This window comes from Cyrtonyx montezumae, unplaced genomic scaffold, assembly GCF_038088225.1.
Source record: "Cyrtonyx montezumae isolate F1298 unplaced genomic scaffold, pur_monq_1.0 scaffold_21, whole genome shotgun sequence".
Taxonomy (NCBI): Eukaryota; Metazoa; Chordata; class Aves; order Galliformes; family Odontophoridae; genus Cyrtonyx; species Cyrtonyx montezumae.
In genome coordinates this window covers 1,300,979-1,326,985 of record NW_027071948.1, presented here as the reverse complement: position 1 = coordinate 1,326,985, position 26,007 = coordinate 1,300,979, and the positions used below count along the sequence as shown (strand labels likewise).

The following is a 26,007-nucleotide window of genomic DNA, read 5'->3' as shown; positions in this document are numbered from 1 at the left end:
GTGGGCTGTGGGGGTGCAGCAGGGGTTGCTGCCCGGTGTCGTCCCCTGCTCTCATTCTCTGGAGTTGGCAGTCCCTGTACGAGCACACGAGGCGTCGTTGCGCTGTGCTGGAGCCTCATTTGCCACCAGGTGGCAGCATGGGAGAAGGGAAAACTTCATTTCCCCATTCCGGTAAACGTGGGTTCCGAATTTGTCTAGGTTTGATAACAAAGCTCTGAATAGCTAGAAATACAAACTGGAATCAGCTCCGCAGCTGAACGCCTCTGTGAGCAGAATTTTTTCCGCTAGGATGAAGTATTTTCTGCAGTTTCTGTCCGTTAGGTGCTGGCTGGCTCAGCTGTTGGGGTGCCATGGGCGAGGGGTGTTGGTGGCTGCAGTGGACTGTTCACTAAAGAGGGAAGATACAGACATGCTGGATGTGGCTTAGCCTGGAAACTACTACAGATGACAAACACAGTGCTGTTTGTGAGTGGCTGATAGGTCCTATTGGTCTGAGTAGGGCGAATGTGTGGGTAAGTACTTTGTGTGTGAAAGCTCTACAGGTTTCAGAGATGCATCTTGTTGCTTCTTGGAGTGCACAAACCCCATTTCAGCAGTGAAAGCTCCGGAACATTGGGCATGTCAACATACAGTATCGTAGCCCTTGTTTTTAGAACAGTTTTGTTCTTAACTAACACTAAATACATTACTTCACTGTGCAGCTAGAGAAAAAAAAATGAAAGCAGGGCTTCCCAGGTGACTGTGTTCCTTACAAAAAGCTGTCATCACAACTCTACATCTGCTGAGAAAGTGTGAAACCTCAGGTAGGAGCACGTGTCCCTTGGTCAGGTCTCTGGGCCGTGCTCTGTCTCCTTGTCCTTTCTGGTTCATGCTTGAGTATAACACTGTATGAATAATGACTAGATTTTTTTGTATGTGTGTGTTTTTGTTGCTTTCCTCCCCCCCAAACCTTGTCTAGAGACTGCCAGCCAGACACTACCTCAGTCCTGTGCTCAGACTTATCTGTCCAAAATACTGTGGTATGCCAGGCTTCAGATTATGAGGAGCTGTTGAAACCACTGAAGCAGTGCTCTCCAAACTTAGAAAGGAAAAATAGCAGCTTGTAAGATTTTGTATGCATGTCTGTATTACTCCTTCTAAAGATGGGTATGTAGAAACCATTCTTTGCACATGGTTATATACCATATTCTGCTGCCTGCACGTGATTATATTCCATGAAAAAGAAACACAGTGGTCAGTAGGCAGTGCCATTCTCAGTTGGCCTAAAATTGAGCTTACGTCTGTTCTTGTTTCATCAAGGTCACTGGTAGCTCTCAGGATATGGGGGCTGTAACTGGAGAGGGGAGGGATGACTGCAGTAGGGCACGTGTGGGACTGTAATGGGAAGTCGTGGCTTATGCACTTGGGTTGTGCTGGCAAAGACACAGTGACTGATGGAAAGATTCTTCTGCAGGTGGGAGGCATAATAAACTTACACGAAAAAATAGAGTAACTTCCATGTGCTGTAATAATAATTTGGAATAAAACCTCCCAGGCATATTTTAATTATCCCTTTAGCACTTGCATGTGCCAGAGCTTCTAATGGCACATCTCCAGAGCTTAATGATTTTGCGGAGTAATTAAATTGTCAGCCATGTGAACCTCCTCCACCTGACCTCTGCACAGTTGTATGCTGTTTCCCCTGCTTGGCATATATGTATGGTTGTCATTTGCCTGAGTTTCTCAGTGGGCAGCAACTTCCTAACAATCAGTATCAGACATTTTCATAGTCCCTCTGCTACGACTTAAGCGAATGAATATAAAATAATTCTCCAGGCCAAAACTGCTGTATGAGTGCAGTGACAAATGACAGCAGCTTGTACTTTCACATAACGATTATATGCAAATCTGACTAGCCCCAGGACCACTTCTGCTAATTGTGTAGCACTTGTTAGTAGTACTGTAGTATTTGGAGTAAACTTACAGCTATTACAACCTGGTTAAAACTGTTATTAGCACTGTGATACTTGTCATATCTTTAGTAGGCTCTTTTTTTGTAATGTAATGTTTTTGCTCTTGAGCATGTATGTCTGTGATCTGTCTCATGAGCAAAATATGTTTGCAGCACGTAAGGAACGTGCTGGGGTGTATAACCTGTTCCCCAACCACAGTTAATTCTGTGTTTCTTACAATGCAATCTAGAGCTCTTCATCTTGGTTTTCATTACCTGATGTAATGCCAAAGCAAAAAACCTCAAACAACTCCTGAAAACTACCTGGGAAAGCTACCTGAGCCTGCTGTGGAGTCTGTATCCACTAGGCTCCTCAAGGCCCCTAACTGTGGTGCTGAATCTCTGAGCAGAAGCTGTTTTCAGAACAGTGCAGTCACAGCCTGCTGGAAGAGCCATTGGAAGATGCACAAGAGAAAAGGTTTTATGGCCTGAATATGAAATTTAGCTTTGCTGTGTGGCATAGAAAGTCTGAGTAAGTGAAGATGGACAAAGTGCAGTTAAATACAGTTTATTTTTGCCTGCCACCATACACAAATTAAGTTACAAAAGCTGATCTATCAGAGCACTTGACTGTCTTGTAACCAGTCTGACACTGAAGGAAGTTAAACTCTTTCAAATGGGATACAGTAGTCAAAGGACTTTCTGTGAAGCATCAGTTTTGGATGTGATAGGAAAGGTTAACCTCACTATCTGGCCAGGACAAAGCTTGGACAGCACTTCATTCTAAGGAAGTGGTTTAGATCATGTTGATAGCTGTATAGGTAGCACCTGAGAAAAATAAAGTTCCTAGCCTACTACAGGTGTAATCCAATCTAGGACTACCACTTATCTATTTATTTAGTGTAAAGGACTCCTGGAGCTTGGTAGTGCACTCTTCTCTTTGCCTTCTTAGTTTTTTGTTTTTAATGTGGGTTGATCCTAATGTTTTCAGGCACTTCTAGATACGAATCTAGCAATTCCCATTGAAAAATCATCTCTTCCTCTTACTTACCTGCCTTGAAGCTGGGTCTTTGTCAGGATTTGTGCTCAAGTGCAGTTCTCCTCAGCTGACTGTCACAGCCTGAACACAAAACTTAATGATTTGAATCACATCTCCGGGAATAGATCTGCATGTAGAGACAGCTGAGGTGCAACACAGAAAAGAATTGGATGTGAAGCAGTTTTCCTCTTAACTGAGGTAAAAGCCAGACTTCATGCTTTGTGTGTGCAGTAGGCAACTGCATGGGCAGGTGCTGAGCAGTCTGTTCTTCATCTTTTGAAGAGAGATTAAATAAATAAACCTGCAACTAAACCCTGTGTGACTGCTTGCTCCCTACTCTGTACTTAACTCCAAGACTTTGAAGGGCACGGACGAGTGGTTAATCCCTGAGGTAGCACTGATTCTCTGAGAAAGTAATTCTTCTGATATTCCTTTTAAGATAGAAGTAAAATGCAATTGAGCTATATATTCTTAGCTACAATAAATGCTGTGATTTACCTGTAACTGAATTTCACTTTAGGAGGTGACACTAACTTTCATAAAAGAACTTGGAGGGCTTTGTTCAGTGATTTAGCCTGCTCTTATTGTCCCATGGGCCAGAATGCTTCAATAGGTCATCTCTGATGAGCAAAGCTGCTTCTCTTCTGGGTTTTTCATTTCTTCCCCTGTCGTTCTGTGAGTTATGTGCAGACAAAAGTTGTGATGCAGTGTGATTTGGCACTTCACAAGCTAAGCACCAGAGGTCAGTATCTTGTTTTCCAGTGATCCCTCTCCTTGAAAGAGAAACGTTTGCTGGAAGAGTACTTAAAATGTACTGTTAAGCACTGCCATTTTAAAATATCATCGTAGCAGAACTTTCACTGAAGGTCACCCAAATATTTCTAGATCAAAATCCTTGCTGAGTTGGCTATTGTGTTGTTGTCTTTTTTTTTTTTTTAATTAAAAATAATGATATTACATTTTTCAAGTGTAAATACTATAAAAGAGACTATCACAAAATGAAAAGGCACGGGATTAAAATAACTTAACTGTTTCCACTTTCACATTTGTTATTTGCCCCAAACTATTTTATACACTTCTACAAGAATAAATGTGTTTTAAAATACATCTCTGAAGGAAGAGACCTCATAGTTTTATCTATAGCAATAGAATCTGTATTCCTACAAATGTGACTTTCTGTCTGGCAGTAGTCACTTTAGAGTCACATTACAGCTGCTCTTTGGAGCAGAAGAACTCAAGTGCAGTAGAAGAGTACAGCTTTGCATGAAGTCAGCAGCTGACAGGCATTTAACACACAGCTCACTTGGTAACGTGTCAAGACAGACAGCAATCTCTTACATCAAAAAAGCAGTAATCAAAGTGCACGTAGACAGACAACATGAGAATTTAAACTAGATTTAACCTGAATTTGGGAAGAATGCACTAGAAACTGAATCAGAATACTAGAAAACAGTTCTGTGAAACACCTCCAACAGGTTTGCTGGGTCTCAGAAGGTGCCATTGTAAGACATATTAAAATTATTGTTGCTTTCTGAAAAATAGATGTGCAGTTGCTTGTTGGTTTGTTGAGTTGTTCTTGTTTGTTTGAGTCTCTGTAACCCTGATGTGGTATCTTAGTAACAGTCAGGATGTCATTTCCAACAGTTTGTGTCCTGGAGCACACGGTGGCTTTCAGCACAGCCCATCAGTCACTGAGATGCTTGCATACTTCCCAGTGGAACCATAAAAGCTTGAGTGCTGCAGTTTCCTTGATTCTCACTACAGTAGCTGCACCATTAGCCTTGGCTGTGACTGAGTGGGAGAACATCAGGCACGTAGTTGGCAAGAACTGTTCACCGTGTCACCAGTGTATGTCATTCTTGCCAGTAGTCCTTTGGTTACCACACTCTGCATTTGTCTGCAGGATGCATGGCAGTGCCTTTCTTACAGTGAAACACCTCTGAGAAGGCTTCAAAGTTCTGCAAAGATCCCATCACCCTGAACAAAGAGAAGAAGCTTATTTATATAGGAACAGTGCGTGGAGATAATTGGTTTGGAAAACAGAAAACTATGTTCACGATGTGATTTAGTCAGGTAACTCATTTACAGTCTTGGAGCACCACACACTTGAACTCTGCAAGAAGAACAAAGCTGACACAACTACTGAAATGCTTGAACAGGCATTCCCTAGAGATTGGTGAATTCACCAGGCTAAGTAAAGGAGCATACTCTTCAGCAGTGTCCTACAGAGGGAGAAATTCTGCACATTAGCCCGAATTTATCTTGGCTGCTAGCACGTAGCTGCTAGTGATGCACTGCTCTCTATTTGTGCACTTTACCAGTGCAAAGGGCTGAAGTGAATAATACTATCAATCAGCAAATAAACCCACCTGTATTTCAGAGGGCTGTGCACATCTGTCTTTATTGACTGGCTAGCATATTCTGGTCTGTAGGAACCACACCAGACCTAGATAAGGAGAATTAATAACCAGCGGATCAGTATTAAGGGAAATTCAATTTGGGCACTTTCTTCCCATTTTTCAAAGTTCCTGAGTGGTGACCCTATTTGTTACAGTATCGATGGAGTGTTTTAGAGAGGATGCAGAACAGACACAATTGTTTTTTCTAATTAGTTTTAGTTTTATCAGTGTCTGTGGGATAGATAAACTAGCTGTCAATAAATGTCACCTATGTGTTTCCTCAGATAAGTCAGACAGTCCAGGAGGCACAATGTTAAGTCCCCTACTGTCAAACATCTGTTATTCTGCAGCTGGAAACGTATGAGAATTTGAGGTTTTTATGAGAAATGAGGTTGTAGGGTGAGAGTGAACTCAGCAAATTTACTGTTCTGTGCACTGTAATAAAGTGATATATAGGGAAAGAAGGGGAATCAGTAGCAACGTCTGTAACCTGAATATGCATGCAGCCAGTGGTGAATTGCTTTACAAGTGGAACTTGTTTTCTCCTTAAACTTTAGGCTAGTCTGTGGGTTTCTGAGCGTTCTTACCTGGGCAAAGTTGAGGAAGAAAAGCTGCTTGTGGGATAGATTCAGTCCAGGCAACTTTGGTTCCTTCCCTTCCTGTTCCAGCCATTTTAAATAAGCCTAGAAATCATCACAGATTCAATTCAGTGAGGCAACAGGATGGCCTGTTCATACACAATGGGTGCTCTGAATGTTATGCTGAAGTGAGAGATTTCAATCAAAATGGTGTGTGAACCCAGTATGTTTTCTGTGCTATGTTTTCCTAATTTTTGTCTTTCTGATACAAATAGTATGGCTAATTTTATGGGAAAAAAAAGTCATCATGGATATTCTGTTGACTTCTCTATATGAGCAGATTAAACACCTGAAGATAATTTGGAGTCAGCTTTGGAGAAATCTTTGAAATGAAAACTGATCATAAACCAGGGAAAAAATAGCATTTTCTTGGGTGGTGACATGAGGCAGGTACTGTCAGCTATACTGGATATACCCACTGGCTCAGTAAAGCAACAGAGGCAGAATGTCTGTGACTGAAGTAAAGTCATCAGCTTTTGCATTACTTTTTCTGTAGAATATTTTGTATCTAGAAAAGAAGATTTGAGTCTTCTCTATACTTCTGTGCTGATGATTTCTGTGTCTTCAGGTAACTGCTTATAAAATAGCAGATAATAATCTCGCTCAATGTTAAATCCATTACCTCTTATTGTTACACATTAATTGGCCAATTTTCTTTTTTTAGGTATATTGACATAATGGAGACAAGTTAATGTGTCCTCATGCTGATTAATTTCACATGTTCTATCACCTTGTTCCTGTGGTTGCTGAGATAGTCCCAAAGCACACAAAGTATAAAAGGTGGAACTGGGGCATTCAAGTGCATTCAGCAGCACAGCCCCAGCAGGTTCCCTATACAGGACATGGCCGTACCACTGTGCTCTCCCACATTTATAGTATGTCTTAGATCACATACACGTTCACATTAGCAAAGTGATTCATTTTAACAGTATTCCTCAGATTCAGACTTCTCAGTTTAGATTTCTGAAAATTCAGGATGTTGTTCTGTAAGCACCTTTAACTGTTACCATATTCACAACCGGAGAGGAAAAGTTTCACCCTGACATCTGCTGGGATTATTCTTAGCAAAGAACATTCCATGCTCACGTTTGAACTCCACATGGGAAGAACCTTTGTGCCAATAAATACTGTGTTCCTACTCATAATGATGGCTTGTAAACCTGGAGGATTGTGGATCCTGGACTTCCCTGAGGCTAGAAGCTGTAGAATAGGACGACATGCAGTGGTGTTTTGAACAGACAGCACTGTGCTAAACAGTGTCATCTTTCAGCCACAGCACGGAGGCAGTGCTCTGAAATAACAGTTGCATTTCTCTCATTTTGGAAATCATTGATTGGTTGAAACAGCCTTTTACCATGGAAAGAAGAGTTCTGAAATTGTCAATTCTTGCATTTTTTTCTGCTTACTTCAAAGCATAAGTAGCATCAAGGTAGAGGAGACTTCTTTGCATTATTTCCCTAAAGCTTGTAAGACAAGCAAAGCCACAAAAGGAGCAAAGTGTTCAGAGACAGGTATTCTGGTACTTGTGATCTGTGCTCCTTTTGAGGAGGAGATGGAACATCTGTGTGTTCATTTCTTGTCTTACCTGACGTGTCACTTGTGAGATCAAAGATGAAAAGTGTAAGAGAAAAACTTGAAAAGATCACAGTTGCTCTGCTTCATAGGACCACAGAACTGTATTGCTTAGAAATTAGTGTGTGCTGCCATGTGATGAGCTGCTTGTAGTTGTAGCTGCCATTCTCAGAATCAAGGGCTTGAGAAAATGGAGAGTGCTTCACCTTTTTTCCTGCATAACACTGTGCCTGCTTATAGTCACAGCCCTCGTTTACCTCGACCTGAAGTGTGCAGCATCAAGCATTATGTTACATCAGAGTGTAACTGTGCTCTTCTCCTGGGTGCAGGAATGCCAGCAATCCTATGTTGAGTTTGGATCTACTGGGACATAAACTTCCAGATATATAACTTGGCTTGAACTTTATGAACAGGGTAATAACATGTTAATTGTCAGTTTTTCCATGCTGTAATAGGCAACCTGAATTTCTGAATTGCTGAATAACTCACAGCATATTTGAAGTTTACCTTGTAAGCCTGTCGGACTCCTCCATTATCTGCAATATTTTCTCCTAATGTGCTTATTCCACTGACCTGTAAGAGAATAATCATTCATGTACTCTACAGTCAGTAACATCAGTAAGCTAAGAAGCACAGGCTGAAGCAGAGCTGATGGTCAAGTCTGGAACAGAAGGTAGCAGGGACTGTGCCAGGACAAAGAAAAGAGAGAATGTAAATGAGGAATTAACAGGGTGTAGATCAGAAGTTTGGCTAAGAATGTAAAAACAACAGACTTTGGGCTGCTGGGCAGAAAGTACACTCGCAGGAACGGCAAGATACAGTAGCAAACACTAGATTTTCCCCCTTCCTGCAGAACACTCTTAGTAGGGTTAGACAGCAAAAGCACACGTGGTCCCAGTTCACTGTTAACCCAGCTTACCTGCATCAGCCTCTATTTCCCCTACATGTCCTAAAAGAGAAGATCCTATACATGCCTGTTCCTGGCAGCTCTACTTACATTCTGTCCTCCAGCCAGCTCCCACGTGTAGTTCCCATACTGATAAACCATGCAGCGAGACTGCTCCTTGAAGTGCATGGCTGAGAAATTGCTCCACCAGTCGAACATATTTCCATCTTTATCAAAATTCCTACCTATGTGAAAAATTCAATACATTACTGGCTCACAGTGTCAGGAAACTGTACCAAAACTGTTTTACACCGCATTATAGAAAGATAATAAACTTATTTCATACGTTTACATTGGGAGAAAAAACATTTCCTGTATTTCAAGACAGTGCTCCCTGCTCTTCCATCAAAAGGAAGGAATGAAGGAAGAACGTAGTGCACAGATTTCATTTTGCTTTAGAAGCCAGCATGCCTGCTTGTACTGACTGTTCCCAAATCTGATGCTGCTGCAAAAGCAACAGGTTTTCTTGAGAATTGCCATGGGCTCAGTTTGTTTTAAGGATCTGCTTACACCTTGAGTGGCCTGCTAAGTTCAGTGAAAAATGTTCAAGTGAATGCCCACAGCGTGCATGCATTGCTCCCAGGCAATTAACTTAGCAGGTATGTGGACACTTGTGCGTGGATACTTCAGTCACTGAAGTGTATAGATTTAATTTCTGACAATGTAATGAATGCAACTGAAAGGAGAATACTTTGTGTGTTATCTTCTCACCGTTGTCATCAAAGCCATGAGTAATTTCATGCCCAATAACCATCCCGATTCCTCCAAAGTTCAGGGCTTGTGGTTGGTGTTTGCTGAAGAAAGGAGGCTGCAGAATCCCAGCAGGAAAAACTGCAAAGAGGAAGAGAGAGGGAGATGCTGGGAGCTAGATGGCTTTATTTCTGCATGCTTGGCAAACTACGTGGTTATTTGGTTTAAAGGTCAGGAGAGAATCTAAAATATAAAATGAATGGAAACACACACCGTCTTGCCTCCTCGTGTGAATTTGCTTCCCTCCATATAAATGGAGGGAATTCTTCACGTGTATGTGAAATGAAAAACATACATGATTCTAGAATGAAGACTGAAAGCACTTAATTCTAGTAAGGCATTTTCTAAGAACTGAAATATTATTATTATATAACAGATACTTTGTCCAGAGACCCATGTCTTCAAAGGTTTTATTCATGCAGTTCTGGGGAGAAATACATAGGACAAACTGCAGTAAAGAAGAAAAAGACTGAAACTGGTGTGGAAAATCAGTTTCCACGAACTAGAGACAGGGAGAAAAAGGATGTAACCAACATCTACACCACTGGCAGCAGCTGTGCTTGGATTTTTGGCCTGTATATTCATCTACAAGTTAAGCCAGTTGCTTCCACATTGTTTACAAGAGTGAAGTCGTAGAGGAACCAGGCTTTAAGAGCTGATTCAGTGCTGGGGAAGCTGGCTCACAGCTGAGTAGTCAGTGTAGGGGCTGAAGGACCAGGCATAGCTTTGCTGTACCTATAGTATAGAAGTAAATGGGAGCTGCACAAATGGGAAATAGTTCTTTCTGATGAGGCCAAAGGGTCAGATCATGAGCACTTCGGATGTTCCTGCCTTTAGAAATAGATTCTATAAATCCTGCCTTGGGCTGTGGTTTCAGCTTGATGCTGTGAGAAAGATTCAGTTGCTGTTGGTCAAAAAAGGCACGCATTTTTCTCTTACCATTCTGGGCAGTACTTAGCATAGTAGATGCTCTTGTTGCTCTGGGAATGCAAATAAACACTATGGAGTAGAAATGATCTGGTTCCTCTCCTGTTTTTAGTGCTCAGAGTTCAGCAAGGACTCTACAATATCTCTAGGCTTAACCTGAACTTCTGGCCACCTGCACAAGCTTAGAGACAGGGGAGTATGTGGAACCAGACATGTTCATCATGTCTTCTTACATCTGAGATCTTGGCTACTAAAAACAAGAGGGATCAGACTAGCAACTCAGCAAAATATCTGAGCTGTAACATCCTGTAAGCAGAGGCAGGTTTCTTTAGAGTAGAATACCTCTCTGCAAAATTATTTCTGTACCATCTGCACGGAGAGCAGACTGGAAAGCTGCCCTTATGTTTATCAGGAATGTGGAAATATGAGTAGCAACAGCCCAGAACACACTGAGCATTCCCTGAAGCTGGCACTCGTATAGTAGCAGTTACTGTCTCAGGCTTTCAAACATAAGGCCGTTCCAATTACAGTATATGAACTATGCCTGCCAAGCAGGGGGGGTGGGGAGTTGAATATTCATCAACAAAGCTGCTGTTTGAAAAGAACAGCCTGCCTACCTTCCCTGAGCTTTCCACAAAGGCCTAGGCAGGTTGCATACTTCTGAACATGAACTGGTAACCAGCTCCATGCAGCTCTATAAAATGGTTATTAACCTACCTATCTGGTTCCGATTGGGAGAGTAGAATGCATTGACCACTGCAGCTCCAATTATCCATCTGGAAAGAAATGTTGCACACAAAGTCAGTTATGAATTTTTTTAAACGTTCTTTTTACTGAATTACTCCTATTCACAAATGTAAATTGCCTTTAAGAGAAGGATTGAGATAGGGAAGAAGGGTGCCACTGAATGCAGTTGTAAAGAAGCACTCGTAATGGGAAGCAGCTGATGTCTCACTTATTGGCATCTTTCATCCAAAAGAATACCTAATTAAAGTGAGAATCAGATTTGCTCTTGAATGTTGAACAGTGACACTGGGGTGGAATGCAGTAGCTGTTTACCAGGTCTTACTTTAACGCTATCTGATCTTAAGAGGAAATGAAAAGTATTACATTCATAAGAAAATTAACATTTAGAAGACATTCTGAGCAGCAGAAGGCAGTTACTCAAATTAGAAGTTAAGACCCAACTTATCTGTTTAAAAATTTTAATTAAAACTGGATAAACACAATCTCTGCAAATCTGGAATCAGATATACAAATGTCTGCATTTGGAGCCCCATGTGTCATGGATAATGAGTATTAACTTTGAGAGGTAATTCTTGTTTGAAGGAAGCTTCTCTTGGAAAATCTTACCCATACACTGACAACTTTTTATTCTTCATATTTCTCCCCTTGCTTTCCACCTCCTTCTCTTCTACCTGACAGACACTTCTGGTCAGCCCTCTTGAAGGTAGTAACAGTCTGAAGCCATGAACTCATGGCAAGTGTTCAACAGCATCAGCCTAAGGTGTTCCTCTTCCCACATCTTTTGTCCTCTCAGTGTCTTGCTCTGCCTACCATTATTTGGACATAGCTGCTTGTAAGCTGCTCTGAAGTTTAATTATTCCCTGCTTAAGCAGAACAAAATGTTCACATCTTCCAGGAGATGTAAACATAAGCAGTCTTACTTATCTGCAGCATATGACTTGACACAATAACAGCATTATTTCAGGACTTAAGATTATGTACCTAGCGTGCACATGCTCCTTGAAACTTACATGTCTTGGTCAACTCTTTCTCGAAGTTTTTTCAAGCTCTTCTGGGCTCCAGCTCTCAGATTTTCTAGGATGTTTTCAAAGTAACTGTGTTCACTGAAGTTTAGCTGAAGAAACAGATATCTTGGTATTGGTAAGATGTGCTGAAGGAGGAATTCTTTGTGCCACTGAATGAGGCTTCTAAAATATTTTGATTGTGAAGTATCACTTATAAATGCATGCAAAGAGCTAATTACTTTCTAAAATGTTCCACACAGTCAAGTTTATATGCTTTCTAGACACTTAGAAATGATAGCTACTTAGGAATAAGTATTCAATGTGTCAAGAAAATAAGTATAGGTTTTTATACAGAGGTGAGATACGTAGTGAGGTACATACAGTGTACTTACATTGGCATATTCCTGATCTAGTTTTTCATTCTGATCTTCCAGAATATAATCTGGGTAGCCAATCTGTTCTTTAATTGCCAACGCCTAGAAGAAAGAGTTTAACCTTTCCTTGTGTGCTTCAAATTCATTTTTATTATTGCCCACATGTTTATGAGAACTGGGATACAAGTAGCTGAGAACATCCCATTGCCTGGTGAGCCTTCAAGCAAACAAACAAAACCACAGAACACACGGTCTCCTTCTCCTCTCCAAGTGTGGCCAACCACTATGGTAAACTTGCAGACCCTACAGCACTATTTGACAGGATTCAACTTAACTTTTTATTTGTATTGCAGCAGTGCCAATAGTTCTAAAGTCAATGAAAAGTTTCCTGTGGGAAACTGCATTGTATTCAGTTGTCATATCAGCTGATGCATGGGGTGTCATCTCACCTATAATGTGGTTCACAAGAGGCATTAAAGGAAATAAAAATGTATGTGAGCTAAGAAAGGACAACGTCATAGGATGGATAACAATTAACAGGATAATTAACATTAAACTTTTCTCATTTGGAAACAGTAATGCTACAAGATCCCAGAGATCTCATATTCACGAAATACTGAAGTTTCACGTTCTCTCCGACCTTCTCACGAGCTTTTGCTTTAGATGCCTCATCCATCCACTGTAACTCATCTAAGGTCTCAATGAACACTTCACGAATCTTATCTATTAAATCTTGGACCTGAAAGAGAGACAGTTAAAAAATGAATTATTTACATGCTGTTTTTCCCAAACACAGCTGAGGTGATGAAGGGTTTCCTATTGAAAACTGATTTTCCCAGAATTCTGTGTGTTGTATCTGGCATTTAAAAGAGAATCACAGATGAGTTCTTATGCTTTCTGACTCATGGCTGGTGGGTATCTTTACCAGAAAAACATAGGCTGGGAGATCAGATGGAGGGGAATGCTCACTGTGGACACTGGATGTACAATAGTACAAAGGGGAAACTACATACCATCCTCTTGCTCTCACCAGCAAATGTCTCCCTGACATACATTGCTCCCACTGCGTTCTCCATGTTGTTGTTGACATAACTCACGCATTCCCTCCAGCGGGCTTCTTCCAGTGTTGTCCCATAAAGTGCCTGGAACATAAAACACCACAGGATCAATTTTGCCAACACATCTTTTATTAAAAACCCTCTGCCAAACTGCTGCCTAAGGAGGAGGCTAACTGAAGACACAAGTTTCTTTTGTTCCCTTAGATTTGTTTTGTGATTACATGCTCTAACAGTGTCTTTGTATTGACAAGGACTGGATATGGTGAGTGGGGGACTCTCTCCCTAGAGAGTCTGTAGAGCACAGTACTGGCAGAGAGGAAATACCTTCCTGTAGCTGGCCCGAGCATCCTTGAAACGCCGACTCAGGCTGCTGACTCGATCAATTACCAGTCGCCAAATGAGGTAGTTCTGGATGGTGCTGTGTGAAAAGCAAAGCTGACTTTAATCCCTTATAAAAAGTAACACTAATGCAGACTGTCAGAGGAGAGCAGTGAATCTGTACGATTCTAAGAGAAGCCCCAGAAGGACTAGCAAGTGGGCCCCACAGTATTTCTGTGACTATTATCTTGAATCTCCTTCTAAATTTTTTTCTTTACCTTGCTGAGTACTTGGAGATGATCGCTTTCAGCTCTTGCAAGTAGGGCATGCCATATACAACAACTTCTTCTTCTGGGTCAACCTGAACACTGACTGAAGACATGACACCTTGGATGAACAAGGTCCAGTTAAATTCCTAAGCAGAAAGGAAGACACACTCATGGTATTAAGTGCCTTAGTAATTGTCCACACTCTCTACAGTACATGCCACGGAATTTTGTAGTGTTGGTAGTAGAAATAACAGCCACTAGAGAACACTTACGTTCAATGCAAACTTTTCCTGTAGCTCTTTTAAGGTCATTTTGTTGTATAACAAGGTTACATCATGCCTTTCTTCTGCTGGGGTAGTTGCCTGAAGACATTCACAAAGTTATTGTCATAATCAACTGACATAGATGACAATGGCTGAAATCACATGAATGTGTATGCACACATACACACTTAGACATTAATGAGAATAAAAATGGGTTTGGGTATTTTGTGGAGGAGGAATGAGAACACAAAGTTGGCGTCCAGTGTTACTTTCTACATTTCAGTACAACTCAGGCACCTCTAATTCAATAATGTTTCATTAATCTGTTGAACTAAGGGATTTGTTCATCTTCTTCAGATGGACAACCAAGCTTTTATAAGTCTACAGCACCCCCCAAAAATGCAAACTAATGATGCACGGGAGCTAGCCCTGGGGTTATCACAGTCTGTGTTTAGCAGAACATGAAGTACTTTGTTTTAGGAGACTTCCAAAAAACCACTAGGGCTAGAGCAGACGTGATAGCAGTGCATACAGCAGACATAATTATACACACAGAGGCTCTGATTTCTGTGCTGCTCATGGCATGGAAAACTTCTTTCTCTCCTCACCCCCCTACTTTTTTTTTTCTTGGCCACGAGTCTCCTATTGTGTCAAACTGCAGAAAGAAAAGAGTAAGACTCTTCCTTCTTACTCCTACCCAAACATCCTGAGGAGTTCTTGATTGCTGTACTCACGTTTGCAATATCTGTTTCAAGCTTCATAACCTTTGCCATCTCCTCTTGGACAAACAGATCATCTTTGGACATATTCATGTCTTCTCGGATCATTTTAGCTATAGTGATCATGAACTGGAGGTAAGCTTCTCTTACCTGCACAGAGAAATGGTATGTGTGCATAGAGCTGTAAGGAAAAGGTTTACTGTCATTTGTTATTTTGGCTTTTACAGTCTGCTGTGAAAAAGTTTGCCTCAATGGCACAGCTTCTACACTCCATTTCTAATTTTTTTTTATGATTTTTCTTTTTCCTTACTGTAACAGATACTACTGCAAGACTTAGGACCTCAGTTCATCCCATAATACCTTGTGGTGCCATTCCCAGTCTCAAAACACAGAACGGAAGCAACATTTTTTGCATCCCTTTGCAAGCTGACTCTGGAGTTTGGGGTTAGAATTTCAAGCAGAGCAAAAAGAAGGCTCTGTGCTTTGAGTTGCACTGTGGGAATTAGTGATTCCTACTTGCCAAAATACCAGAGTAAATGAGGAAGGGTTTAAGTTCTCTGAAATTAATACCATAAATCCTCTAAACTCTGTTTTTACTGTCTGAAAGAAAAGCTCTCTTGGATGTTCCCAGTGATACCTTTGCTTTAGCTGTAAGAGGAAGCTATGGCTCTGAGTTATGCCCCAGAATGGGACTTGAAAAGATATTTGGTTGCTGAGTACAGATCTATGATTCAAAAAAGCTTAACATTACCTATTATTGCATACTTTTCTTCCTCCATAGACCTTGGAAACCAGGTAAATAAAACTGCTGTTGTGAAATTGAGTCTGGGCACTTACATGATAATGGTTTGTTTTTAAGGCTGAATGCTGAAGCCTTAATCAGGCTGGACTCCCACAGACCTCAGTAAGAGTTGTGCCAAAAGATGCTGGACAACGCAGAGGGGGAGTTTGGGTCATCAGTTTGTTTCATTGTTTGTGGGAAGTGAGCTGTTAAATAGCAAATAAAAAGGGGTTGTCTCTTCTCTTTATTCATAAAAATTAAAAACACAGCCCTTTTTATTTAATTATTTTAAATGCTGTTGGGATTTATTTTGCTAAGTAAAGATAATCTGTGTACTCTGCCTGATTTTCTACCCCCGTGGGATGTTCCAAGTCTAACTTTGAGCAGGGATGCATAACTATCTCTTTTAATGTAAGTGCTACTGCATAGGTTAAACTTGTAGAACAGAATCCTGGTTCCAGCAGCTCGCAGTGAACATCGAGCAGCTCTTTGTTGTTCCAACACAACCATGCACAGATTCTGTGTTGTGCATTATGAGACAGATGAAACAGAAGTTGGCAGTTCATAAAGGTGGCCAGAAGGTGTGCAAAAACAATCTCATAAAAATTTCATGGGAATGTATTTTAGACTATATAATATGTGGAAATACATTCAAATGCAATGAAGTCAGAAGAAAGCTAGTCTCTCTCTTTTGCTTTTATTTTTATTTTTTAATGTCTTTACAGCCACTAGACAAGAGTCTGAAGTGCTGATCGTTGTGTCTGTATTCCCTTCAGTTCATGTTAGGAAAATGAGTTTGATGTTAAGTTGCAAATCCTCACTGCCAGTATGACATAATTGACAAAATAAAAAGTACTAAAGCATTGTTTTAAGCTTGGAAACTGATAAATTAGTAAGCTGTTGCAAACACAGCCTGATTGAATACAAACCCCACACTTCTGCCTTGAGCACTGACAGAGAAGAGCAGCTAGGACTTTGTCTCTCACAACTGTCATGTAGTTTTGGGGAACATGAAAAGGGGAGGAAGGAAATGGCAGCAGTGGAGTCTTGATATTTAGACATTTGTTCTGTCCTTTAGTAAAGTTATGAAACTTTGGAGTAAGAAGAAAAAAATGAAGCAGTGAATGTGATAATCTGCTGTGTAACGCGAGGTTTCATTTGTTTGAGTTTTACAAAACACAGGAATACTTAATGGTCACTTTAGTAGCACATAGAAAATAAATTACAAGGGGTACTTACCCTTTGGTAGTTGCCCCCATTAAAGTAGTAATCTCTGGATGGCATTCCTAAACTAGGTTGGTCAATCTGAAGGAGATCATATACATTTCTTTAGTTAGTGATGAACAGGAACTGGTGCTGTCCAAAGGTGTCCTTGAAAGGCAACATGAAATGCTGCACATGCCATCCAGTGTTGGAATGGCCAACAATGAGCTTCTACCCAACAGTCAAGAACTTCAGCTCTCTAGAAACTGAGGTGAGATGCAAGGTACCACTTCTGTCTCTGAATTTCTAGACGATGACAGGGTGGATACTTAGCATGGGTTAGTGAGAAAAGTCTTTAAGTAGTCACTGAGTTAGAAAAATAAATTCGAGCAACTTAGAAAAGAAGCTGCTTGACTTGTGGGCTACGCTTCATGCATAAGAATTCATGAACAAACTCTGAAATATATACATACCTACTTTTGAAATGTGGTATTCTGCTATATAATAAACCTCACAATCAAGTTTGCAAGTCACAAGCATTTCCAACCCTTGAATGCTGTAAATCAGCAAAGGTCCATTGATTTAGCTGAAAAAGCAAATTATGCTACCACGGAATGTTTCCCAAAATAACTTTGAGACGTATCTGACAGTTGAACCATTACATAAATTTTGCCAGTTGTTTATACACACTGACTTTATGGAAAGCTAATCCATATGTAGGGGAAATAAGAACATGTTATAATTCTGGTGCACGTAAATAATTCCTTGCAATATTTTTCTTACATAGATGATGTGTCTGCTGGAATCCCGGTCATCATTCCACACAAACATGTCAATGAGAACACGTTTGTTAAATCTGGAGTTCATTATGGAGAGTTTCTCTTCCATGCTCCAGCTTGGTTCTTGGAGATGAAGGGAAAAATATACATTATTTATTAGTGCATCAATTTGAACAGGACATATATGTACGTGTTGCATCCTACATTTTAATCTTTTTAATCTATCCAGGACAGCTGTCAACTTAAGGTAGTAAATAATTCTGCCTCTTTCAGGCTCAGTATTACCTTTGGTGTTATTCCAGTCTGCAGAAGCCACTGGCCAATCTCCAACTATTGTTAAGACCTCTAGCAGAGGCAATGAATCTCGCTGCTCTATAAGACCTGAGAGATGAAAAACAAGAACTGTTTGGGAGCTGGGACGTGGACTGAGGAGAATGGAGAAAGAAGAAAAATAGATAATATCCATTACAGTTTAAATCTGGAACTGAGTCTGTCATTTTAAAAAGCAAGGGATTCTGTGAAATCACCAGTCTCCTACATCAGTCTTCATAAAGGTAACAAAAATATGTTCAGAGTTTGAATGGCTTTGGAAAGAATGAAATGAGTTGCACTTTTTGATTCAGAGGGACAGGCTTTGGGCTTTTGAAGGTGGCAGGCAGCATCCATGCCACGTAGCAAGGCATCTGTGTCTATTTGGCTGAAGAATACTGTTCCAGACAAGCCCATGCAGATTACACAGGTATTGATTGGACTTTTGTTCAGCTTGTACATTTGGTATTGAACAAAGGGACAAAAGAAGGGACTCACTCTCATTCATGCATGACTTGTAAAGTATCTTAGCTTTCTGAAACGCTTCTCTGTCCCCTTGATCTGAAGTCTCTAGCACACCTGGGGAAAGAACCATTGCCGTGAGATTTTTGCCCTGGAGATCTTCGATCATTTCATAGAAATCACTGAGAATTCAGGGCTGTGAAAAATACTTGCTACCTTAGGCTTCAATTACTGTTAAACTAGAGTGCTCTTTAAAGGAGCTATCAAGAAAAAAGTGTCAGGAAGGACATGCACGCAGCTTGTCCGTCTCCCTTTGAAGTTGGTACCAAATCACCTGTGGCCAATTTTTAGTGAGAACAGGATGTTAGGACAAAATGGGTGTAGTAAAAGATGGAGGGATTAAAGGACTGGAGAAAAAAAGTCGTAATCACAATCAACACTTCTCTCTATAATGTATAGTAAATAGTGAGGGCTGAAATTAAACACAAATGTGTATCCAAGGATAGAGAAGCCTCACTTCCTACCTTTTAGGATGATCTCCAGCTCGTCTCTCAGGATGTCAAAAATGCTGTATCTGGAGCTAGTTTCTGGGATAACATGGTGGTTCAGCCAGCCCCCACAGGCATACTGGTAGAAATCCTTGCAAGGGTCAGCTGTTGTGTCCATATTCTGAATTATTCTAGCAGCTACATGTAAAAATTAGAGAGTTGAGTTCCATGAACTACCCGGTAATCTCTGGGACTACCAGAGACTGCCACCAGTGTGCCTGGAAAGAAGGCACCTTGCTCATGCTGCTTAACATGGATAAGACTTAAGCTCATGTACCACGACTCAAAGGATCATATAAGTATCTGATAGCAGACATCTGCACTGCAATTGGAGTGCTTTACAGAGGGAGCCTGTGAACGACAGTGTGATAATTCTCCCACAGCTCATTGCCTTACAGACATGAGCTTAGGTACCTGCCTATGAAATCACTGTTTCCACTGGAGTTATACCAGTAGATGCTCAAAATGAATAGCCCCATGTGTACAGTCCATTCTCCTCGACAGAATCAATTCTGAGGGGATTTTTCTGGTACTTTAGACGTATAGACTGCATTGGTCAATTCATATCATTCTGGCTTAGGCTAGAGAACCATTGACCACAATAGAAATCTTCCTGTACTACTCCCTTACCATGAGAATATACAATGGAGAAATAACTATAGCTTTGTTTCCTTTTGGAGCTGTGTTTACTTGCTGTCTTTGACAGAAGTAGTTCTATTCCTTTAATACTTATCCAGTCTTAAAGCCTGCCTTGTGTATTCAGATTGGGTAGACAACTTCATCACTTCTACAATAATCACTCATAAGGATCGTTACCTGCTGTAACACAACCAGGTGTGGTACATATATTGCCTGAATTGGTGCCATAGTGAGTGCCTGTAGAGACAGGAGGAAGAGAGCAGACTGAATTAGTTGGGAATCACTACCAACATCATCCCCCAACAGTTCAATCTCAGTGTCAGTGGAAGATATCCATGTCAAAGACATCTCTTATATGTAGATACATGCAGCAGCCTCAACAGTGAGTTTTAACTCACCTCCTCCGTGTCCCTAGTAGAAATCTTTGATGTAGCTTCTAAAAGGGGAAAAAAACCCAAACAAGAAACCAATATGTGCCACTATTATGTGAAGAAATGAATCTGTATCCTCATTCCAGCAGAATCTGAAAAGTATTACCCTTGGGTATTAGTTTTCTCTTTTTCACTACCTCATCTTGGTTTGTGAAATTCCTTCAGTGAAGACAATCTGCAAAAGCCCACTGTGCTGCCATAGTGTGTCAGTGGTGAGCAGGAGCAGTGCCCAGTGCATCCTGCCCGGTGCTCTCTGCTAAATGTGCTGCTATGAAGCTGATGGCAGTGGTACGAGGGGCCTTGATGTGAAATCTAGAACTTGGCACATCGACTTTGTCACAGCATCTGACCAATAGTTCAAAGCCATACTGAAATTTTCCTTAAGAAGTAGTACTGGTAAAGGTGAGAAGGAGAAATGCACTGAGTGTGCTGTATTTCTTCCATCATTTCTCAGGGATGGGACAGGACTCAGCTGAAGCCTGTTTTTAATTGAAATTTCTCCCTTTAATATAACCTCACAGTGTTTAACTTCACTTTCTGGGATCCAGCTGCTTTCAGCAAGATTCTAATCCCTCATTCAAAAAGCACTCGTGATTGTGAAAATGTAATTGAGATGCATAAGCAGGGAAGCCAAATCTGTTCAGAAACCTTGGTTGCATGCTCAGTGCTCTGAAACTCTGCCACAAAAAGAGATGATTGGAAATGGCTGGTGAGGGGCTCTCAATTTACTTCTGAAAGTGGCTCTTTTGTGTGTTTGGTTTTTTTCCTGGCAAAGAACCAAGCCAGCCTGACTGCATATGAGATATGACCAACACTGTCCTGTTGTACTTCACAAGGTATTTGTTGAGTCTTTGCTCACTCTGCACGCTGCACTTCTTGAACCTCAAAGAACTGGAAGCAAAAGTAAAATGCATCTTTCAGCCAATGAAAACTTGTCAGATGGAAAGCATTCCTCACTTCCAGTCTGGCTGAGCACCATCAGAGAACTGATAAGAGAGAGTAAGCTTTGATGGAGCTAAATTAAGTGACCTTAGATGTGGTCCTGCTCCAGAAAGAAGAAAACAAGCACTCCAGACACAACTCAGAGGCCAACTGCTCACCAGAAGAAAGGCAGGAGTGGAGTCACTAAAGAGAATTCCATTGCCTTGACTTCCCAGGGAGCCACTGAGCAGTCCTGTGCTTACTGGTAGGCAGCAGGTTATAAGAATCATTTCTGAGAGCTGCAGAGCCCAGGAGATCTCTTCAGCAGTTCATCTTCTGAGCAATGACTTTTTTAAAACACGCTGCTCATCGCAGTCTTACTGAATCTTCTTTTTAGACTATGAAACCTCAGTAATCATTGTCTGAAGTCTCTGAAGCATACAGTTTTGTTCACCACTGTGCTTTTGCAGAGCCACAGGTGGCTGGGCATAGTACACATTGAATCCCTTTAGATCTGTGGCTGACATCAGGCAGCCATGTGTGAGCTTTACCTTTCAGCTGAGACAGAATTTCAGGTGGGGATCAGCAGACAGAATAATTGCCACTTCTGCAGCCCGGTGTGTGGCCTGGCACTCCTGCTGACAGCATTCACACTTTGCATTCACTTAGCTCCATCTTAGCAGAATTGGGACAGAGGAGAGTCTTGCCACCCAAATGTCGTTTCACTGTGACTTGTGTTAGCTGCCACTTCTTTAAATTCTCCATCTCCTTTGACTAGGATGCCTCGCTAATGAACATTCATGGAGCCAAAGAATGATGAGGCATCAGCAGTCTAGGAGACCAGCCAGATCTCAGCCACAACCTTTTCTTTCTGTGCTGGTGCTGAGGTTAGATACTGCTCCCAGGCAGCAGGCTCTCACAGACCTGTTATTTAAATGGACCTGTTATTTAAATGCATCCTAATCGGGATGCAAACAAAAAGAAGATATCTGCAAATCTTACCCTGCAAACCTGGGAGCCAGAAGGTGAATATACCAATTAAATGGATAACTTGAGTGGTCAGGACTTGCAATTAAGTGAAAATGTGAGTTGTTTGCAACTCTAATCTGTTTAGAGAAGTCATTGATTATGACTTGACAGCTACAATATGTGTTGAGATGTTCTTCAAGCCGTAACCACTACAGCAAGTGATGAGATTTGAGGCTGGTAAATATTTGTGGAACATAACTGAGAGAAAGCTATGAGGAGGCTGCCAAGATGTATGTGTGGGTGGTGATGGAAAGATGTAATTGAGAGCATGCTGTAGTCAGATTCAGAAATGAACGACTTCACTTGTCTGCCTCCCTTTCTATGCTCACCCAAATATTACTCTGCTCTTCTTAATAAACTTTTTTTTTTGCTTAGTTAGGCAAGGTTTTATGAGTATGAAAGCTCCTCTAGATATCAAAACTCCTCAAAGAGCTTTTGGATTTGTGTAACTGCTGCTGCTTGAGCTTCAGTCATTTTTTTTTAATTTATTTTCTTTTTGTTGTTTATTTGGTACGTAGATAAAAGAAGAAACTTTTCATTTTCCATTAGCTAAATAGCTTGCAGGCCAAGCAGCACTTTTGCTGCAGTTTTGCTATCATTTTGCACTCACATTATGCTCAGCAGTGTCTGAATCTGGGAAACATTTCAAACGAAAGCTTAATTGCTGATACAGGCCTGAGAAATATTTATATCTTGGAACTCTTTTTCCACAAACAAGCTTTCTTCTTTTGTGTGCATACACTAACTCTGTATGCAGCACAGACTCTTCCCATGGATCTGGGTGTGACACCAATATTTGGACAAATGTTAATAATGCCTGAATTTTGATTTGCCCGAACCCAAGAAGCATCACATACAGCAGGTTTCTCATTCCTTTTATGCACCCAAGCAACAGGAATTCTTCATAGCTCAGTGCTGTGATACAGAAATGCCTGCTCTAGGACCTAGCTGAGGGGAGTTTTTCTCCTCTCTTAAGCAGAATAAAAATGAACAACTTACTGCTGAGTGTTCTGAATACCAAATGCTCAGGGATTTCATCTAGCATTGGAACAAATGCTGATAACACTCAGTTGCTGGCAGTGAAGAAGTAAACAATAAAACAAGGCTTTTTTCTTCAATTATTCCTCCCCCAAAATGGGGAGTATCCCTGCTCTGCAGTTAATATATTTAGGCAAAGCACATTTCACCTGGAGCTCAAATTGCCCAATGCAATATTAAAGAAGTCTCTCCCCCCCTCCTGCAGTGCACTGGCACTTATTTTACTCTTTCATATTATACTATAAAACATGGAAATGTAAAAACACACACACACACAGGCATACTTCCCCTCTAAAATAGTGCAGCATTCTTTGACCTTTGTCAGAAAGATGATAAACTCAACAAAATGCACAAAAATACTTAAATCTTATTCCATATAATTTAATAATGGATTAAAATGTCACAGTCCTCTGTCAGCGAGCTTCGAACAAGGCAGAGATACGAGTCCCTCTGAGAGGTGAGCTCACCTTCTCTCTGTATTTTTGTTTTCATTTGGCTCTGCAGTACAGACTTTAACGTTGTTTGCAGGGGAAAAAGGAAAATTATTCACAGGTTACTTACCTCTGCTGCTGGCATACAGGATTACCAGGGCGACTGCAGAAGAAGTCATGAGGAGCAGCAAGACAGCCAGCCCAATCGCCACAGAGCGCCAGGATTTCCTCCCAGATTTTGTTGATTTTTCCACAATATCCATTTGACTTTCTGATTTCCCCATTATTGTAACTCTAAATTGAGGAGGGGAAGGGAAGAAAGAATTAGCTGCACGGCTACATCAGTATGGGGTGAATGCATGACAGGTCGGGGAGAAAAAGGAAGCAGAATAAAAGCAAAGACAGGTAAAGAAAACTTCCAAATTATTACATGTATTTGTCCATTTGATTGTCCACAGATTTGCCAACCTCATTCTCCATTTTCCGTGCCTGCCAGGTTGCCTGCACTCGGGGCGTGCTGTGCTGGGCTGTGCCACCCAGACTCAGTGGTGCCGTGTCATAGCTCCAGGAGCCTGCTTTGGGAAGTGGGAGAAAGTCTCATGACTAGGTTGGGCAACTCCTTTCTCCCAAAAGGGGAAGGGGGGGGAAAATCTGCCTCCTTCCAGAGTCGTTTTGCAAAGTATCTTGCTGTTTTGAATAATTTTCCTCTCTTCCTCCGTGGATGTGAGTGGCTCTGTTATCAGCAGCAGAATCCAAATAGAGATCCTTCCAGATGCGAGCGTCTTTGAGCTGTGTCTGCCCCGTCCTTAGCAGAGATGAAGGGTTTGGAAGGCAGAAGGCTCCTGCAGCGCGTGTCAGCTCCCAGGCTTGCCGGAGCTCCTGACCCCCAGCTCCTCGATCTTCTCAGAGCCATTCCCAAAGTTCTGAGCTCAGCTCTGTGCAGTTCCCAGCTTCAAGCAGACGCTCCTGAGCAGCAGGGGGAGGAGGGGTTGCATCACGCAGGCAGGCTGAGGGCTCTGTGCTCGCAGCCTGCACGCTGCACCGCTGCTGCAGTGTCCTCCAGCTTTCCTGCAATGTGCCACCAGGTTACTGGGCTTAAAGGAGGAGTGAGGAGTCAGAGGTGGAAACCTACATTAACCTTCTGGCCCTGTGAGTGCTGGTAGCTTTCAGTGTAATACGTGGCAGCAGTTTGTGGATGGAAGCACACTGAGTTACACATAGGTGCAGGCAATGCGCAGAATTCCTTTTGTGCTACTCCTTGAAAACCTAAAAGCCAACAGCTGGGTAAGACAGAGAAAGGATGGGCACGTGATTTCCCTTGGGTTTCATGTAATTCTTTTCCAGAGCTGACTTTGGAATGGGAGGAAAAACAGTTCGGTCTATTATTCTTTAGTTTTGTGCATTGAGCTGGTGTAACTTACTGCCAAAGTTAACACTGTAGATTTTAAGGTTGGTACCTCTCAACCTGAGCTCTTCACCAGCACTCTCAGCTTTGAGTGTGTCCAGAGGGAAGCCCTGGGGGCAGAGCAGGGGCTTCTTTGTGGCAGTGCTGTTTACTGGGATGTGCAGACACAGTGTTCCAAGAATTTGAGCACAGACATGTTTCCCTGAATGGGGTAGGACACAATGAATGCCAATTTCTTCTGCCAGGAGTCTAAGCCTCCACTAATAGTCAGAGCTCTGCCTTAAAACCTCTCTGAGAATTTGCTTTCCCTTCAGAATCACGTTATGTTAGGCGTCTGTCAAGTGTGAAGGCAGCTATTCTCATCACTCCATCTGAAGAGGAGTCCAAGAACTCAAAGATCTGAAAAAAACCCGTTGTGCTTGCAGATCCTGGGTGTCCGTATTTGACAGCTAGTCACAGGAGGGAAGGTTGCTTAGAAGAACAGAGCTGTGCATTTAATTTTGTGCCAAATGATCGATTATTTCTGTTTGTAGGGGGTTCTGCATCTAGCATAAGAACCTCCCATGCCTGGAAGCCTTCCTTCTGGCTGTACAGTTTTGCTGCTGCCACGTGGAAGGTCTACACGTTGCAGTGGATGTGCAGTAGATGTGTAATCCTCACAGGATTTAATGCAGATATTTTTGTAATGTGTCTGTAAGATACCAAAGGATGTGATTTTGCTCATTTGACAGATGGAGAATCAAGATGCCGAGATCTTAAGACTTTTATGCCTACTGCTCCCTATGGATTGTGATTAACGTGGTGTCTGAGGCTGAGGAAAAGGTGTGCTGTTTCCAATAGGAAATAGAAGGAACTTTGGTGTTGTGCTTCTTAAAGGTCCCCTTAGGTTGACTGGAACTTCAGCTTGGAAAGTCAGCAGTGACAAATGCTTTGTATTTCTGTTACTCATGCAGCTTAGCTCTGAAAAAAGACGACTTGTTATTTGTAAAGAAAACATTTGCATTATCACTCCTCAGGCAGGAATCAGTGACAAATGGGCCAGGTAGCACAGAGCCTGTTCTGGGTTAGAGAATGTGAA

At 41.5% G+C, this 26,007-nt stretch overlaps 1 protein-coding gene across 1 annotated transcript; it reads right to left on the bottom strand.

The window, feature by feature from the left end:
• Window positions 1–3,753: 3,753 nt before the first annotated feature.
• Window positions 3,754–24,455, bottom strand: MMEL1 (membrane metalloendopeptidase like 1). Its single transcript, XM_065737909.1, has 23 exons — window positions 23,955–24,455; window positions 23,655–23,818; window positions 19,852–19,911; window positions 19,012–19,173; window positions 18,524–18,604; window positions 18,002–18,097; window positions 17,721–17,839; window positions 16,974–17,039; window positions 14,969–15,103; window positions 14,244–14,333; window positions 13,981–14,117; window positions 13,709–13,802; window positions 13,340–13,468; window positions 12,967–13,065; window positions 12,345–12,428; window positions 11,959–12,062; window positions 10,919–10,977; window positions 9,236–9,355; window positions 8,576–8,709; window positions 8,086–8,151; window positions 5,956–6,051; window positions 5,339–5,415; window positions 3,754–4,946 (listed from the first exon to the last, which is right to left on the bottom strand). Exons 1-23 carry the CDS (start codon window positions 24,002–24,004, stop codon window positions 4,847–4,849), a joined length of 2,322 nt encoding a protein of 773 aa, XP_065593981.1. The 5' UTR covers window positions 24,005–24,455; the 3' UTR covers window positions 3,754–4,846.
• Between the last annotated feature and the right edge of the window lie 1,552 nt (window positions 24,456–26,007).